Source organism: Oncorhynchus keta, chromosome 18 (genome assembly GCF_023373465.1).
Source record: "Oncorhynchus keta strain PuntledgeMale-10-30-2019 chromosome 18, Oket_V2, whole genome shotgun sequence".
Lineage (NCBI taxonomy): Eukaryota > Metazoa > Chordata > Actinopteri > Salmoniformes > Salmonidae > Oncorhynchus > Oncorhynchus keta.
In genome coordinates this window covers 10,808,215-10,824,922 of record NC_068438.1, presented here as the reverse complement: position 1 = coordinate 10,824,922, position 16,708 = coordinate 10,808,215, and the positions used below count along the sequence as shown (strand labels likewise).

The following is a 16,708-nucleotide window of genomic DNA, read 5'->3' as shown; positions in this document are numbered from 1 at the left end:
GTTGTCGTGCATACCAATATAACGTAGGTACATGACGTAATGACGCCACGTAAAATTTTGCACCACGCATGCAACACAGCATTCCTAACCTAGCCCACAATGTCTGCTGTGTGGATGGAGCAGTCAACAAGTCCAGCAGTCATTTGAAAGAGTAAGAAAATGTCAGCGAGATAACTCAAAGGCCAAATCCATTAATGCCAAGATAATGGAATTCGTTGCCCTTGACAATTAACAGTTCTCTGTCATGGGTGATGTTGTCTTTCGCCGTCTGGTCGAGCACCGGTACACATGTTTCCCTACCGGGAGTTACACAGTTATTGCCTCACTGCTATTAGTTTCACAACATACTATGGAATGCCGTTTGGAATGGCGTTTGGGTCTTGGTGTGTCAAAAAAGACACACGTCAAATAACACTATTTGACAAGTCAATAACACTATTTCATGAGTCAAATAAGCCTTTCATTTGACAAGTCAAACACAATTCTATTATAGAAGGTTGTGTTTTCTGAATTTGCACGTGCAAGCCAAGCACAACCACTACTATCACTAGCACTGTCAAAGCTGTACAAAAAAAGTCTGCAAACAAGCAAACACCGGCCATGAACGATGTGTTTACAATACCGCATTGGTAATAAAGCATTATTTGTTCGACCGCAACTTCTGAGGTCGCTAGCTTTAGCTTGGTACCTAGCTAGCACCAATACAACCAGCCTGAAAACAATGACTAGTAGAAACTGGTAGACACGTGCTGTTAACCTATTGAAATTGCACTTCAGTTCATGAAAATAAATAGCTAGCCAGCTACTTAACCCTGTTGCCCAAAGCTAACATTATAAGCAGCCAGCTAGCTTCATCTGGCTAGTGAGGCTCAACTGGACCGGGTTATGTGTTGTGGAGCTAGCCACAATAAGGATTAGGCACAATAGTGGAATTTGCAGTTTGCCTTTACAATAAAAGTACCGCTTTGAAAGTGATGCAGAAGGTTACTACAATTCGTGGAATCATGCCATATTTAGACTAGATAATGCTAAAAAGGTTGGAATGTGAAGCAATGAAATGTGGTAATAGTCTACTCGGAAACACTCACCGAACACAACTGTGAAGAGTTTACGCGAATATTAGCGTTGTAGCTCCTATCGTGACTGCGTGAAATCACCTCCCCAGTCAGCCTATTGTGTGTGTTGACATTCATATTGCACTGTACAGTTTTACCTAAGGATTTGTTGACCCAAGATCATTTTCCCCAATGTCCTCAGAGTTATAAGACTCCAAAACATCCACGCAGTATTGTTTTTCCTCCGGGAATAGTGTTCAATACACAGAGTCCCGCTGTAAGAGCTCCGACACTAATGTTCTCTGGGTGTCACTGAGTAGACTGATACCTTTTTTTTATGACCAGCACTTTAGGTGTGTGAGACAACTTTACCAGCATCATGGCATACGTGTCGATGAATCGTTGTGACATATGAAATATAAGTGATTGTGTAATCAATGTGTAATAACTACTTTAAAAAATGTATGAACGTGTTAAATTATTATGTGACATGCAGTCATATTCAGGTCGTGATTGGTGAACAAGCTTATTTGACACGTCAAATAGTGTTATTTGACACACAAAGACCCAAACGGCGTTTCATAGTATGAGAAATCCTGGTTGAGAATGAAACAACTGAACAAATGAGACAAGGAGCCAGCACAGCAATGAAAGTAAGTGAACGAAATAGGTTTGATTATGTTTTACTGGTAATGGGGACATATGTAAATGCCGACAAAATAACTTTTTGGTCAGTGTGGTGTGTGTGTAACTTTTATTTAACTAGGCAAGTCAGTTAAGAACAAATTATTATTTACAATGACGGCCTACACCGGCCAAACCTGGACAACGCTGGTCCTATTCACTGCCGGATGTGATACAGCCTGGATTCGAACCAGGGACTATAGTGACGCATCTTGCACTGAGATGCAGTGCCTTAGACCTCTGTGTCCATGAGTGTGTGTTAACTATTTAACTGTACTAGAATGCTTTAAAGGCTGCAAAAATGTTAAATATCGGTTATCGGTTAGCTGTATCGGTTATCGGTTAGCTGTAATGTAACAAAATGTGGAAAAAGTCAAGGGGTCTGAATACTTTTCGAATGCACTGTATTAGCCCAGGTACCAAACAGAAAAATATGTCCCTAAATATGTCCTTTCTCCTGATAAAACCTAAGTGACTGTGTGCAAGTAAGACACACCAACGACATCCTGGGAAACAACTGCACTTAGCATTAGGTTTATGAAAAATGCAGAGGATTGTTTGAGTAGGCCGGTTATAGAGGTCAGTAATCAGGATCAGACGGGCTTGTTCAAGACAGGCACAGAAGGAGTACTGCTTGCTTCATTACAACAGTGGTACACAACTTCTATACAAGCAAGAAGATGATCCTGGATTTGCATCACTATGAAAGGAAGTAAAACCTCTGAAGTTGGACTTCAAAGATGAGATTCAGAAACAGAGATAATATAATGTCAGGGACTGGAAGGCAGAGGAATAATACTAATACGAGTCTCCTCATTTCATTTTTCTATTAGAGTATCTATCGGCTGAATTCCAACATTGCTTATGAAGATGAATTGATTCGATTTTTGCATATAGAGGTGTATTTTGTCTTCCCTCTACGCATCTGTACAGATTCTCCATTCGCCTATTTCAGCCTTGATGAATATGTCAGTTTGCCCTGAGAGAACAAACAGATAAAACACTAAATATGTGGATTCCAACTTGCATGACCGTTATTATGATTATGATTCTCACTGGAAGAGGGTTCTACATCTGCATTGCTTGCTCTCTGGGGGTTTAGGCTGGGTTTCTGTATAGCACTTTGTGACAACTGCTGATGTAAAAAAGGGCTTTATAAATACATGTGATTGACTGATTATTCCATAGAGAGATACAGTTAGAGAGATACAGCTATTGAAATATTACTATTGATTATGATACTAAAATCAAATTGGAAAAAATGAGTTTACACTAATATAGGGAATTTTGCACGTGGGTTGTTGATTGATGATGCATCACTTGAATCAACAACAAAGAGACGCGAAGATGGCCCCGGTGGAGTATATTAAAAACATTTGCGAGAGCTTGAAATTGATGTAACCTCTTAGAATTTGTCGAGGGTTTCAACATTTCAGTTGCTTTCATGTGTTTCAACCTTCTGATGAAATTTCGACATGCTTTGGTGTGATGCTCAACAGAATTTCATTAGATTGTCACCATGAATAGACGGTTTGTTTGCCATTGTTCTTTGTAGCTACGTAGGAGGACACCGAAGTCCGTAGGAAATGTGCTTTTAAAACTGCAAAGATATCAGCCGCTCCGGGCATCACTAAAACTCAGACCCTGGCTACGGCCCTGGCTACGGCCCTGGCTACGGCCCTGGCTACGGCCCTGGCTACGGCCCTGGCTACGGCCCTGCTTGTGAATTCACACTGAGTTACGTGTTATATGTTTTCACTTTGTGAAGGACATGTCAGTTAAATTCCACGTGCTATCGATAAAATGCGATAGTAATAGACCTAAATGCAGTCAATACGGCTCTTTATGCCAAAGGTCTGGGGGCATATAGCCCCAGTATGCAGCAGTTTTGATTTCCAAACCTCTCCAAAGTGCACAGAAACTTCTCCTGTGCCTGCGCTCTGGAAACCAACAACATCCATACGGAGCACATCAAGGCCCTGTAGTGCATGAACCTGAAGGGATGAGGAGAGAAGCCCCTCCAACACACACCACGTTTACGGTTAGCGATCCGTGTTTCACCCCAAACTACCAGAGGATCACAGGCACCAGAAGACTTGTACAGGGAACACAGAGATAATTGCAATTTTCCTGGGATGGGGCTCTGAGAAGTGAAGAGTTGAGGACATTAAAGAGGCCGAAAGCGAGGTGGCGCAGGGGGAGTATAAAGGTGTATTGCTCTGATTGTCTCTATTGTCTTTTATTCCAGACCCAACTCAGGCCCTGTCTCTGCTTCTCCCTCTCCCTCCCTGTGACCACAGCACAATATTTACACCCTTCCCCAGCCCAGCTCACCTCAGAGGAACCCCCACCACATCTTGCCTACAACCAACCACAGAGACATGGTTGGAATACAGGAAGATCCAACAAAACACACGAGTCAATTCAGTCGTATCTGTTCCAATAGGAGGAGTCTGTGGACTCTAAAGTGGGGAGGAAAATCACTAGTCCCCAAAGAGAGATCAATGTGGACTCCAGTGAAAGGCCGGGCGAGAGAGAGCATCAACACAAATCCTCTGATAGCATTCATTATTTAGACTGTTTAACTCGATCTTTCCAATTCATTTCTGAATGTGTGCTTATTCCCTGTGCCCCTGACATTCTGAAATACATTTATTTCAACAGATTACAAAATCCAGCATCCGCTGACTTTATTTAAGTATCGTTCTCTTGTTTCCGAGGGGAAGGCACTATTTTCCTTCGAATAAGCATATTTCACTATCGTGTTCGTCCCAGGTGCCTAGTGTGAATTAATTACCACAGCTATCCTACTGAATTTCTGCTATGTCATCTCTGGATAATTGACAAAAGTCATTTTTCCTCAGAAAAGATTCACAGCATCAACACCATTGAACAACTCTGTACCGCAAGGTTCCTAATTCTTCCCATCAGAAAAGGATGAACCAAAAAACAAAGAAATAAAATGCAAGGCACAAGGCCAAACTGGTGTTCTCGTCCTCTTATTTCAACTGCAAAGTCATGTCTTTTTTCAACATACAGTATGTAAGGGAACAATCCACTACTGGATATGATGTGCTATGAAAGCCCCACATAGTACATGTGCTCTATGAAGAGCAAATACAGTACATGTGCTCTATGAAGAGGAAATACAGTACATGTGCTCTATGAAGAGCAAATACAGTACATGTGCTCTATGAAGAGGAAATACAGTACATGTGCTCTATGAAGAGCAAATACAGTACATGTGCTCTATAAGGAGGAAATACAGTACATGTGCTCTATAAGGAGGAAATACAGTACATGTGCTCTATAAGGTGGAAATACAGTACATGTGCTCTATAAGGAGGAAATACAGTACATGTGATCTATGAAGAGCAAATACAGTACATGTGCTCTATAAGGTGGAAATACAGTACATGTGCTCTATAAGGAGGAAATACAGTACATGTGCTCTATGAAGAGAAAATACAGTACATGTGCTCTATAAGGAGGAAATACAGTACATGTGCTCTATGAAGAGAAAAAACAGTGCATGTGCTCTATAAGGAGGAAATACAGTACATGTGCTCTATAAGGAGGAAATACAGTACATGTGCTCTATAAGGAGGAAATACAGTACATGTGATCTATGAAGAGCAAAAACAGTGCATGTGCAATATGAAGCAGCCATACTAAATACTTTACATTCTCCTGACTTCAATAGTGATCTATGGTGCAGTTTCATTACTAGTTAACCGTGTTGGCTGTACTGCACTCAGAAGAGGCTCCATCTCCAAAGATAAATGAACAGTGGGCATTTAGAGCAGCATGTTGACCTGCCTACACCAATTCATTTAACAGATGAGCATTATGTTAATACAACAAGGGTAATTTAAAATTAGATGAAGAGGAACAGTGGGCCAGCGAGGAGGACCAGACATGGTCGAGGCCACCAACCTGTGACACCGCCCCAAGGCGTGAAACATGGCCCTACTGGTTAAGCATACAGATCAAAGTGGACCTTTTGTTGTGTCTCTCCTGCTGTGGTTCCATGTAAACAGACCTAGTGTATATTAGGAAGAAGTCATACGACATACCCTGGCAGTTGTCTATAACATACATTCTGCTGTCATGATAAGGCTGAATCATGCATCGCATTTCATGGAATATATTAGACATTTCATAAGTTAGAGCTGGAAGCCCCTAGTGTTGTTGACCTGGAGGTTGTGTTTTCATTCAAAGCCATTTCCTAATTAAACCCCATTGAGTTGTTTATTGACTACTGTGCTGGATTTCACAGCTCACCATAAATGCACACACAACTCCTTTAGAATCAGACAATTAACAACCTACTTCAATAGTCATGTCACAATGGAAATCATTTACAAATTTAGAATTAGTCTGCATACAGGGGTCTTTGGGTACATGGTCATTATCAGGAACACCCAAAAGACAGAACCACAAGGTAGCAGGTTTTAATCCTGTGCAGGCCAACCCTTGAATTTCCTATATTAGTGTTCGTAGCTGGGATGCTGCCATGAGGGCATCAGAGATGTACGCAGTCATCAATAACTGTGGAAAGAGGGATTATATACTAGTGGACCTTACCTTAGTACACCAGCAACCTGTTCAATGCAGGCCTATTGGTGTTATGTGTAGATGTTGTACTGCACATACCGTCACAAGAAGCTGTCTAAAGCTAGGCAGGGATGGGCCTGGTTCATTTAACCCTTCTAATGTCCTTTGCCCTGCAACTCCTAGTGTCGTTGCTATAGCCTAAATGTATTCTCAGTCAACTAGTCTTGTCAAATGAGGCTTTTATAAATTAATATTAGACACTTTTATGTATAATTATTGAGGTTACTGTATCAATTGAAGTCTCCTCTGCCACCACGCCCCATTCAGTTTGAATCGTATTGGTGTCATCTTCAAGTACTTTCCAATATCTCCCCCTCCCCAGTGTGTGTGTAAGTGTAGCCTACTTCTCCATGTGTGCGTAAGTTCACTATTTGTGTCTCCATGTGTGCTTAAGTTCACTATTTGTGTCTCCATGTGTGCTTAAGTTCACTATTTGTGTCACGAGAGCAATAAATAGGCAAGGATGAACGTCACAAATACCAGGGATAAATAAGACTTAAAGAAGACACCAGAGGTAGCTGATCAAAGCTGCAAAAACAGAGGCGCAGCAGGCGTAGGTACCCAAAAGGAATTCCTCTGATTCCAAACTGAGAAGACATTATGTGATTGGTCATCTAAAGAAACACAATTATATTGAAAAAAAATAACTAGTACCTTGAAATCCAAAGAAGAAAAAGAACCCCGGGATCCAAAGTGTGTGTATCCAGAAGCAATTCATGTTGTCCTCGTCAGCTCCAAAACCTCTCCTGAATGTCAATGTACTTCTAGTGCAGGTCTTTTTGCAATAATTTCTTGAAGGCAGTATCGTCTTTTGGTAGAAATGATGCTCAGACGGCGTATAGCTCCAAGGCTATGTCCTAATGCTGCAGAGCACTATACAACTCAAGAGCTTGAGCTCTAAATGCAGCCTATTTGCAATCACTACTAGTTGTGCGCTTCAGCACTTCTCTCTCCAGATCGTCACTGCCACCTAATGGTTAAGCAAGTACCTAGAAAAACACAAGTTGGACATCATCTTCTGATTATTGGATACGGACTCATGCTTCACCATGGAGTCACCAGTCAGCCTATGTTCCAGCTGTGTTTATAGTGCAATTTAATTGGTTATTTCAGCAACGCTTTATGGATCGACAGTCAAGCGTGCCTGTCATCTAGAATAACATTCTGAAACATTGCATAACATCTGACCTGACCTGTTGAATTGTATTCATGATTTCCAGAGGCTGGTGGGAGGCTCATTGTAATGACTGGAAACCACATGTTTGACTCCGTTTCATTAATTCCATTCCAGCCATTACAATGAACCCGTCCTCCTATAGATCCTCCCACCAGCCTCCACTGTTATTTTCACATCTGACATATTCTATGAATGTGTGTCTCACTGTCTATATCCATGTACATGCTTCCATGATTTATTTTCACTCTTAACACCACTGTAGCTACACTGAAAACTTCTCCCTGTAAAATTACAGTATTAAACTGGCAATTGTGGTGGCAGTGTAATGCTGTAAATTTACAAGGAAATACCTACAGTAATATACAATTATTTTACAGTACTAAGCAGCATTGCAGGTTGTCTTTAGAAGACAGCTCCCTGGAATGTAATATTGTAAGAAAAACCATTTATGTACAAATATATATATTTATTCAAATTCATAACATGAATTTCACATGAATTGCACTTTAACCGCAAAGAACAACATTTGAAAAGAGCAACATTTACAACTCCAGATAGGGGAGAGAGAGACAGAGAGCGATACAATGATAAGAACATTGACAAATACTGGTCAATAATGTACTTCACCATACACAGACCAAGACATCAGAATAGGTCATTCTTGACAATACAGGATTATGTAAGAAAGAAAAAAAAATCTAAACAGATCAATGAAAAATAGGGAAACAGTTGAACAGTGGGACATTTTTACAAAAAATTATAACAAGAACTGCTTGCCTACCTGTCTTTGAGAGAGAAACGAGAGAGATCGAGAGAGGAAAGGGCTGAGAGAGAAGGATGGATAGAGAGGAGAAAGCAGGGCTAGACTAGAGCCAGAGTAGCATGCTACCTCAAGCCAACACAGGCTCCGGGATGGAGCAAGCAGATCATTTGCTGACCCAGCCCACATGGCAGGATTTCTGAGATAATGAGAGATGCAAACAAGTCGAATAAATCTCAGTGGCGTGCAGGTTATCACCCCAATTTTTGAAACTCTGATCCTCCTCTGATCCTCTGATATGTCAACTAAGACAAACATGGAAATAGAAAGAATAGAGAGAGATTGCTATTACTACTACTACTATCACTACTACTACAATCACTACTACTATTGCTATCACTACTACTACTGCTATCAATACTACTACTACTACTGCTATCACTACTATTGTCAATACTACTACTACAACTACTATCAATACTACTACTACTACTACTCACTAGGTAAAAAGGCAGATGATAACAAACTTTATTTGTCAATTGTCATCAGGTGTGTGTGTTTGTGTACTTACGTGTTGGAGTTTTTCCACTCAAACTCCTTCAGGTCTGCGAGAAAGCGTGTAACATTTTGGCCAATTGGCAATGGCTTCCTCTGAATGACCTTTCCAGTTTTGCAGCTCACTCCTGCTTTCGCTGTGCATTTGGTTCCTTCAGTGGTTAAGGGCGCAGTGGTTAAGGGCGCTGTACTGCAGCACCAGCTGGGTCACCAGAGACTCTGGGTTAACCGGCCACGACTGGGAGGTCCTTGGAGCGACGCACAATTGGCCTTGCGTCGCCTGGGTTAGGGATGGTCACAGTGCGCACTAACCAAGGTTGCCAGGTGCACGGTGCGGCTGGCTTCCGGGTTGGATGGCACTGTGTTAAGAAGCAGTGCGGCTTGGTTGGGTTGTGTATCGGAGGACCGAGTCCGTACGGGAGTTGTAGCGATGAGACAAGATAGTAGCTACTAAAACAATTGGATACCACAAAATTGGGGAGAAAAAGGGGTAAAAAAATATATATATTAAAAAATAAAGAATATATGAAATCAGTTGAGGCATTGAAAAAATAACAATGAGAAATATCACTGCAATGTAACCAACAAATGCTAAATGTAAGTATTGGATCAATGAATGTTCAATGGTTACCTCTGTATCAGCTCCAAGGTTGCAGAGGCCGACTCCTGTTATTCTATGTTAAAAACATAGAAAGTGCTGAAGAGCACAGAGGGCAGCAGCAAAGTTGCACTGTCCAAAACACAGACCCCTCTCCCCTTGATCCATTTTGAGGAACCCAATAGAGTATTTCCTGAAATACACAAAAGGGTGTAGGTCTATACTTACTATACATCTCTAGATAGCTACCACAATACTATATATTTCTGTTCCACCTTAAATCAAATACATGTTTTACCAAGCATGATCAGCCTTGGTGTGTCTGGCAAAGGAATTTGCTCCTTGACATCAACCCGAGATGCAGTGACCTAAAATCGAAAAACATACAGTTGAAGTCGTACATTTAAACTCAGTTTTTCATAATTCCTGACATTTAATTCTCGTAAAAATTCTTAGGTCTTAGGTCAGTTAGGATAACCACTTTATTTTAAGAATGTGAAATTTCAGCTTTTACTTCTCTTATCACATTCACAGTGGGTCAGAAGTTTACATACACTCAATTAGTATTTGGTAGCATTACCTTTCAATTGTTTAACCTGAGTCAAACGTTTCGGGTAGCCTTCCACAAGCGTCCCACAATAAGTTGGGTGACTATTGGCCCATTCCTCCTGACAGAGCTGGTGTAACAGAGTCAGGTTTGCAGGCCTCCTTGCTCGCACATGCTTTTTCAGTTCTGCCCACACATTTTCTATAGGATTGAGGTCAGGGCTTTGTGATGGCCACTCCAATACCTTCACTTTGTTGTCCTTAAGCCATTTTGCAACAACTTTGGAAGTATGCTTGCGGTCATTGTCCATATGGAAACTATAAATATAAAAACACTATTCCTTACATCTGCCAAGAGGAACAGAGATGTGTCCTTCTCTTTGAAGTGGGTCATCAACAAAAGAATGGCAGCAGTGGCTGTTAGATCGTCATCGCCTTTTTGTAACTGTCGGTTTCATTTAGCAGGCACCGGATCTCTCTGCTCAACTTGGTCTTTTGGCTTTTAAAAAAGTAGACAATTATCTGTCCCTTTGTTCAGGAGAGCTTGAGTCAGGTGGCTGTCAATCACGAGTATTGAAGTGGTCGCAGAGCCATAAGTTGGAGAAAAGGAAAGGCCACTGTTCCTGGAGGTCACTGATGCTCGGAGGAGGACATGTGTCCTATCCATTGTTACAGATCCTATCCATTCATAATTTCCTTTGAAAAAATACAAAGAAAAATATACTTATTAATCTTTATTTTCCACCATAATGTCACGCCTTGGTCTTAGTATTTTGTGTTTTCTTTAATTATTTGTTCAGGCCAGGGTGTGACATGGGTTTATTGTGTTGTCGTATTGGGGTTTTTGTAGGCATTGGGATTGTGGCTGATTAGGGGTGTGTCTAGATTAGGCTTGGCTGCCTGAGGCGGTTCTCAATCAGAGTCAGGTGATTTTCGTTGTCTCTGATTGGGAACCATATTTAGGTAGCCTGGGTTTCACTGTGTATTTTGTGGGTGATTGTTCCTGTCTCTGTGTAGTTGTTCACCAGACAGGCTGTATTAGGTTTTCACGTTCCGTTTGTTGTTTTGTATTTGTATAGTTATTTCATGTATTCGCTATTCGTCATTAAAGAACATGAGTAACCACCACGCTGCATTTTGGTCCGACTCTCCTTCAACAAACGAACGACGTTACACATAATTTGCAAATAAATTCATTAAAAATCCTACAATGTGATTTTCTGGATTTGTTTTTCTCATTTTGTCTCTCATAGTTGAAGTGTACCTATGATAAATTACAGGCCTCATCTTTTTAAGTGGGAGAACAATTGGTGGCTGACTAAATACTTTTTTGCCCCACTGTACATGTACCTGGAATCAAAAAGGGATCTTCAAAGGGTTCTCTTATGGGGACAGCCAAATAACCATTTTAGGTTCTAAATAGCACCTTTTTTCATAACAATGACATAAATATGTTACATTTATTGATCAAGACCTCACCTCTTTGGTTGAAGGACTGAAGCAATTCCCGGCACTGTATTGGCGTCAAATGGTATTTCATGTCCTCCGGCTGAACATATTCAAGGGTGTTAATATTCTCCACTCCAACATTTGCCCTAAGATACACCAACAAAGATCTCACCATCTCAGTCTCTAACTCAGGCAACTGGTGTTTAATTGCATCTTGAAGACCCTCCATGCCTACCCTGGTTTAAGGAGAACACAGTGAGTGATGCAGGGAAACAAATAAATCTGACACTTCAGAAACTGGTAGTGGGTAATAATTACTCTCACTATCTTCATTAACACACACATAATTAATCAGAGAATCTGGTATGAAATGAACCCCGAGATCGACCTGCGACACAGAATGATACACCCCAACAATTAAATGAACCTGTGATTCTGTGACCAGAATCAGTGAGATCTTTCCAAATGTGTATCCGTCACCATTTTCTCGGCCTTTCTCGGCCTTCTTGGCCTTTAGTGTATGTTGTTACTTTGTATACAAAGTAACACCTCTTAGACACCTCTGCAGTGCTTTTCTTTGTGAACCCTTTTGACTGTATAGCTCCCTGAATGGCATTGTTTTATAATTGCTCCTCAACTGAATTCACGACACCGACAACTTCAATGCTATGTGGAAACAATTGGCCACTGATTGGAGTAAATGGTGGCTCTCAGACTGTTAGGGTTGCGTAAATTCGAATCTGGTATCAGGATAAATATAACAATGAGTCACCGATTTAATACTATGTATTTTTATTAGCTAAGTAATAAATGGCAAATGCAACTTTCGTATATAGGGGCTCACTGTAATACCATGCAGGGCAGAACAGAGAACTGACAAGATGTATGTAAACAGTATTCTTTATACTGTGATAGACAGTTCCAACCCGTCTGTTGGCCTATCACAGTAGAGGCTGGGCGTGGTTTAAACTTGCTCAGCCTATTGCAGGCGCTCAGGCGGGTCCCCGCCTCTTGGCACTTCTGTTGATAGATGTAACTTTTGCTGTGAAGAACATCTGTGTGCTCATGCTCTATACCGTTATCTCGCACCTGGCTCCTGTTATCTAACAAAAGACCGCTTGTTCTGCAACCCCACGCTCTGAATGTGCCCCCCCCCAACTCATTGCACAGTTCCTGTCTTCTGTATTTTTCCATCATGAGAAAGGCCCATGGCCCTGAAACTGTTAACAATGTTTCAAGTCAGCTATGTTGCGTAACAGATACATACATCCACACAAGCCAACAGCAGATAATATTCAATCATATATATGGTAATGGCTATAATGTAAAACACAGAATCCAACAAGACAAGTTTTCTTGCACATTCCTTGAAGTAGGAGTGCTTGCTCTCAAACCTCTGGTGTCCACAAATGAATGAGTCACCCAAATTGCAGGATGAGTTCGGGGTAGTGTAACAAGCAGTGATGCTTTGGTTCAAGGGCACCCCACAAGCAAATGCGTAGTTCACCACATTTCTATGTTTTTTTTGCGTGAGAAATGAATGCCTTAATATTTAGGAAACAGAAATTGCAGGATTTACACCTGTACATTCCCAATAAAGCTACTTCCACCTACCAGCCAGCCTGCATGCACACACCAAAATAGCTAACGTTAGCTAATTAGTAGCTTAGTATAGAAAACCTGCAGTAGGTATATAGACGTATATGGAATAAGTACATACCTAACAGCTGCTCAAAAATATTTAGACATCTTTTCCACGAAAATACAAAATAAAATAGTGTTGATGAATAACTATATGAGAAACGAGACCAAGTTGAGACTCTGGACAAGGCGGATAAGGTATAATACAAGGCCGTTTATTCAAGCGTAATAATATATGGTAAAGCGTGCTGCACGGCCCCTTTTCGTCTAGTTCTTATGGAAACGTCGGAAAAAAAGAGAGGCTGAAACATGACGTGCAGTTCTCTTTAATACATTGAAATGACGTAGGTAGATTCTTGTAGTCCTGGCTTCTGGTAGGTTGCTTGTAGGTGCTAGACAGTCCCCTCCAGCCTGGTGTCCGTATCCCATTGGTTCTCGACAGAGTTCTTTGTCTTTGGAGTCCATCCCGAAGGGGGTCGGTTGTGTGTTTTAGGAATGTGCTTTAGGAATTTCAGTGTATATGTTCAGTGTATATGTTATCTCAGTCAGCCCCCCGTATGGGTTGTACCAGTGCGATTAGTATCTACAGAAAGACAGGAGGAGGGGAAGGTTATACCACAGTGTGCAAGCTATAATATCATGGTTAGGCCACATGCAGACAACAGCCAGTGAATGCGTTATTACATGTGTTTAATATGTTTATTACAATAGCTCGAGTAGAACAGACAGCTTATTTTCTCATGAGTCTTCCATCACAGACCGTTTGGCGCGGAGCATCGCATTAGTGTAAATCAAGTCTGTTCTCAAGGCAGGCCTGGTTGGAGCGTAAACTCACCCCATTCCGTATAAATGTGCGCAACCGCAACATTCAAACGAGGCTACAAAGAAAACTAATGGGACTGTAGCGACTGTGTTGACGTCAAAATCGAGGGTGTGAACTAGGTTTCTATTCAAGCGTTGATCGACATGGTAATGGTCTGTAGTATAGGAGAAAAGTTGAAAAAACTGACTCTCCGTTACATCTTGACGTGTCATGTCGTAACGTACAGCACGAATAAAGCAACTATTTCTGTCTTACAATCTCTCTCCACCAGGTGTAGCACTTCTCTCATCATTTAGAAACAAGAAATGGACAGTGACGGGGGTAAGGGGGGATACATAGTCATTTTTTGCGTCATCATTGCATGCGATCATCATTCTCAAAGCTGCTGTTTACTTCTAAGATCACTTTAGCACCGCCCTAAAAACCAGATTCAAATTCGACACAAACCTTCAAATAGGTATGTAATGACACATTATATAAACTCTTTATAGTGTTTTATTTACATTTTAGAGGCGATAATGTTGGACAGATCGAGTGAAAAAAAGCTATTTTCCCAGACAACATCTGTCTTCCCCACCCGCCATTTTTAAAAAGACCCGACGGGGCTCATTGCCTGCTTGAATTATGCCGAAACGGGCAGCGTTTAGGTCATGCAATTTATTCTGTTGGAAAGGGGAGAAATTGTGCTTTACAATGGTATTGTCATTACAGTTGATCTGAAAGTATTACGTTTTTGGGGCGCTAAAATAAGGGCAATTGTACGGACCAAGGCGATGTACCAGTTTCCGTGAGTTTATGTTTGATCGGTTCGAGTCGCGTCGAGGACATTGTTAGCATTTTAGCTTTCCCTAATCTTTACCTAATTATCCTAACCTGCTGCATTAATTCTCGTAACCTGCTAAGAAAAGCAACTTCTGCTAGTCAAAACCGGCAGACCTTAATTACCTGGATCAGATAATTAATCTATATAGTACTGAAAGTATAAAGTACATATAGCTAGCAGATAGTTGAACAATTTTGAACAAATTCATTTCTTAAGAGAGAGAGGGAGATATTTGGTCATTTTTTTCACTTTCACTTACTTAGCTAGCAAATGCCACTAGCTAGTTTGGCCTACTCAAAAACCTGGCTCAATGCGAGGGATGCTATGTTAGCTAGCTGCCTACGATTATCCAACACAACACTGGAACTCTTCCAAGTCAAGGTAAGCTTTTGGTTTTACAAATATATTGCCACCGGGGATCGCCACTGCAACTGATAAGCTGATTAGTGACTGTACACTGTTCTGCATGAGTATAGTGGGTTTACTAACGCATAAGTTCTATTAGCTATGTTGACTATGAGGTTACTTTAGCTAATATAACGACAACGATGTAGGCTGTGTGTAGCGGTTATGATATGGTTTGGCTTGTAAAGGTTTTTTCACCTGGTCACATACAGCTGATGTATTGTGCATTGATGTCCACAAGTGAAGGGGAAATGTTACAGGAGGAGAGCGTGTAGATGCAAGGAGGAATACAACGTGGCTGCTATGAAAGTGAACTGTGTTAATATTTGATCAGGGGTGTATTCATTCAGCAGATTCTGTTGAAAATAAGAACCTTGGTGTGATCCTGGACAACACCCTGTCGTTCTCAACTAACATCAAGGCGGTGGCCCGTTCCTGTAGGTTCATGCTCTACAACATCCGCAGAGTACGACCCTGCCTCACACAGGAAGCGGCGCAGGTCCTAATCCAGGCACTTGTCATCTCCCGTCTGGATTACTGCAACTCGCTGTTGGCTGGGCTCCCTGCCTGTGCCATTAAACCCCTACAACTCATCCAGAACGCCGCAGCCCGTCTGGTGTTCAACCTTCCCAAGTTCTCTCACGTCACCCGCTCCTCCGCTCTCTCCACTGGCTTCCAGTTGAAGCTCGCATCCGCTACAAGACCATGGTGCTTGCCTACGGAGCTGTGAGGGGAACGGCACCTCAGTACCTCCAGGCTCTGATCAGGCCCTACACCCAAACAAGGGCACTGCGTTCATCCACCTCTGGCCTGCTCGCCTCCCTGCCACTGAGGAAGTACAGTTCCCGCTCAGCCCAGTCAAAACTGTTCGCTGCTCTGGCTCCCCAATGGTGGAACAAACTCCCTCACGACGCCAGGACAGCGGAGTCAATCACCACCTTCCGGAGACACCTGAAACCCCACATTTTTAAGGAATACCTAGTCCTTCTCACCCCCCCCCCTCCCTTAAAAGATTTAGATGCACTATTGTAAAGTGGCTGTTCCACTGGATGTCATAAGGTGAATGCACCAATTTGTAAGTCGCTCTGGATAAGAGCGTCTGCTAAATGACTCAAATATAAATGTAATGTAAATGAAAATGATTTCTTAAACGGAAGCAAACGGGACGAAACGTGGATAAACATTCTAGAATTTGTCCAAAAGAAACTCTCGTTTTCAACTGTTGGACTAATGATTACACCCTAGATTAGCTAGATGCACGCAAGAGTGTACAAGGTGACATTGAATGTGTCACTGTCTGTCCATGTGTGCACCTATGTTGTAAACATTCATTCATAGGCCAGGTTGAAGCAACCTCATGATGGGTACAGTCCTTTCGGAAGGTATTCAGACCCCTTGACCTTTTCCACATTTTGTTACGTTAAATACTAAAATTGATTACATGTTTTTTCCCCTCATCAATCTACAAACAAAGCAAAACAGGTTATAATTTTTTGCAAATTTATAAATAAATAAAAACTGAAATATCACATTTACATAATTATTCAGACCCTTTACTCAGTATTTTGTTGAAAC

At 41.5% G+C, this 16,708-nt stretch overlaps 1 protein-coding gene and 1 long non-coding RNA gene across 4 annotated transcripts in view; both read right to left on the bottom strand.

Moving 5' to 3' along the window:
- The window catches only part of LOC118397254 (limbic system-associated membrane protein-like), a 1,147,967-nt gene extending 1,140,722 nt beyond the window's left edge, over positions 1-7,245 (bottom strand). The window contains exon 1 of the mRNA XM_035791838.2: positions 7,011-7,245. Coding sequence (XP_035647731.1) covers positions 7,011-7,074 — 64 coding nt within the window. The 5' untranslated portion in view covers positions 7,075-7,245. The remainder of the gene's footprint in view (positions 1-7,010) is intronic.
- A 739-nt stretch (positions 7,246-7,984) lies between these two features.
- Positions 7,985-13,387, bottom strand: LOC118396939 (uncharacterized). 3 transcript variants are annotated; one of them, XR_008067786.1, is made up of 7 exons: positions 13,162-13,387; positions 11,472-11,677; positions 10,027-10,688; positions 9,745-9,814; positions 9,480-9,639; positions 8,865-9,298; positions 7,985-8,598 (listed from the first exon to the last, which is right to left on the bottom strand). It is a non-coding gene; the product is annotated as an uncharacterized LOC118396939 (long non-coding RNA). The 3 variants fall into 3 exon arrangements; XR_004828292.2 differs by having other exon boundaries at positions 11,472-11,587; XR_004828293.2 differs by having other exon boundaries at positions 8,865-9,295; positions 11,472-11,587.
- Positions 13,388-16,708: the final 3,321 nt, after the last annotated feature.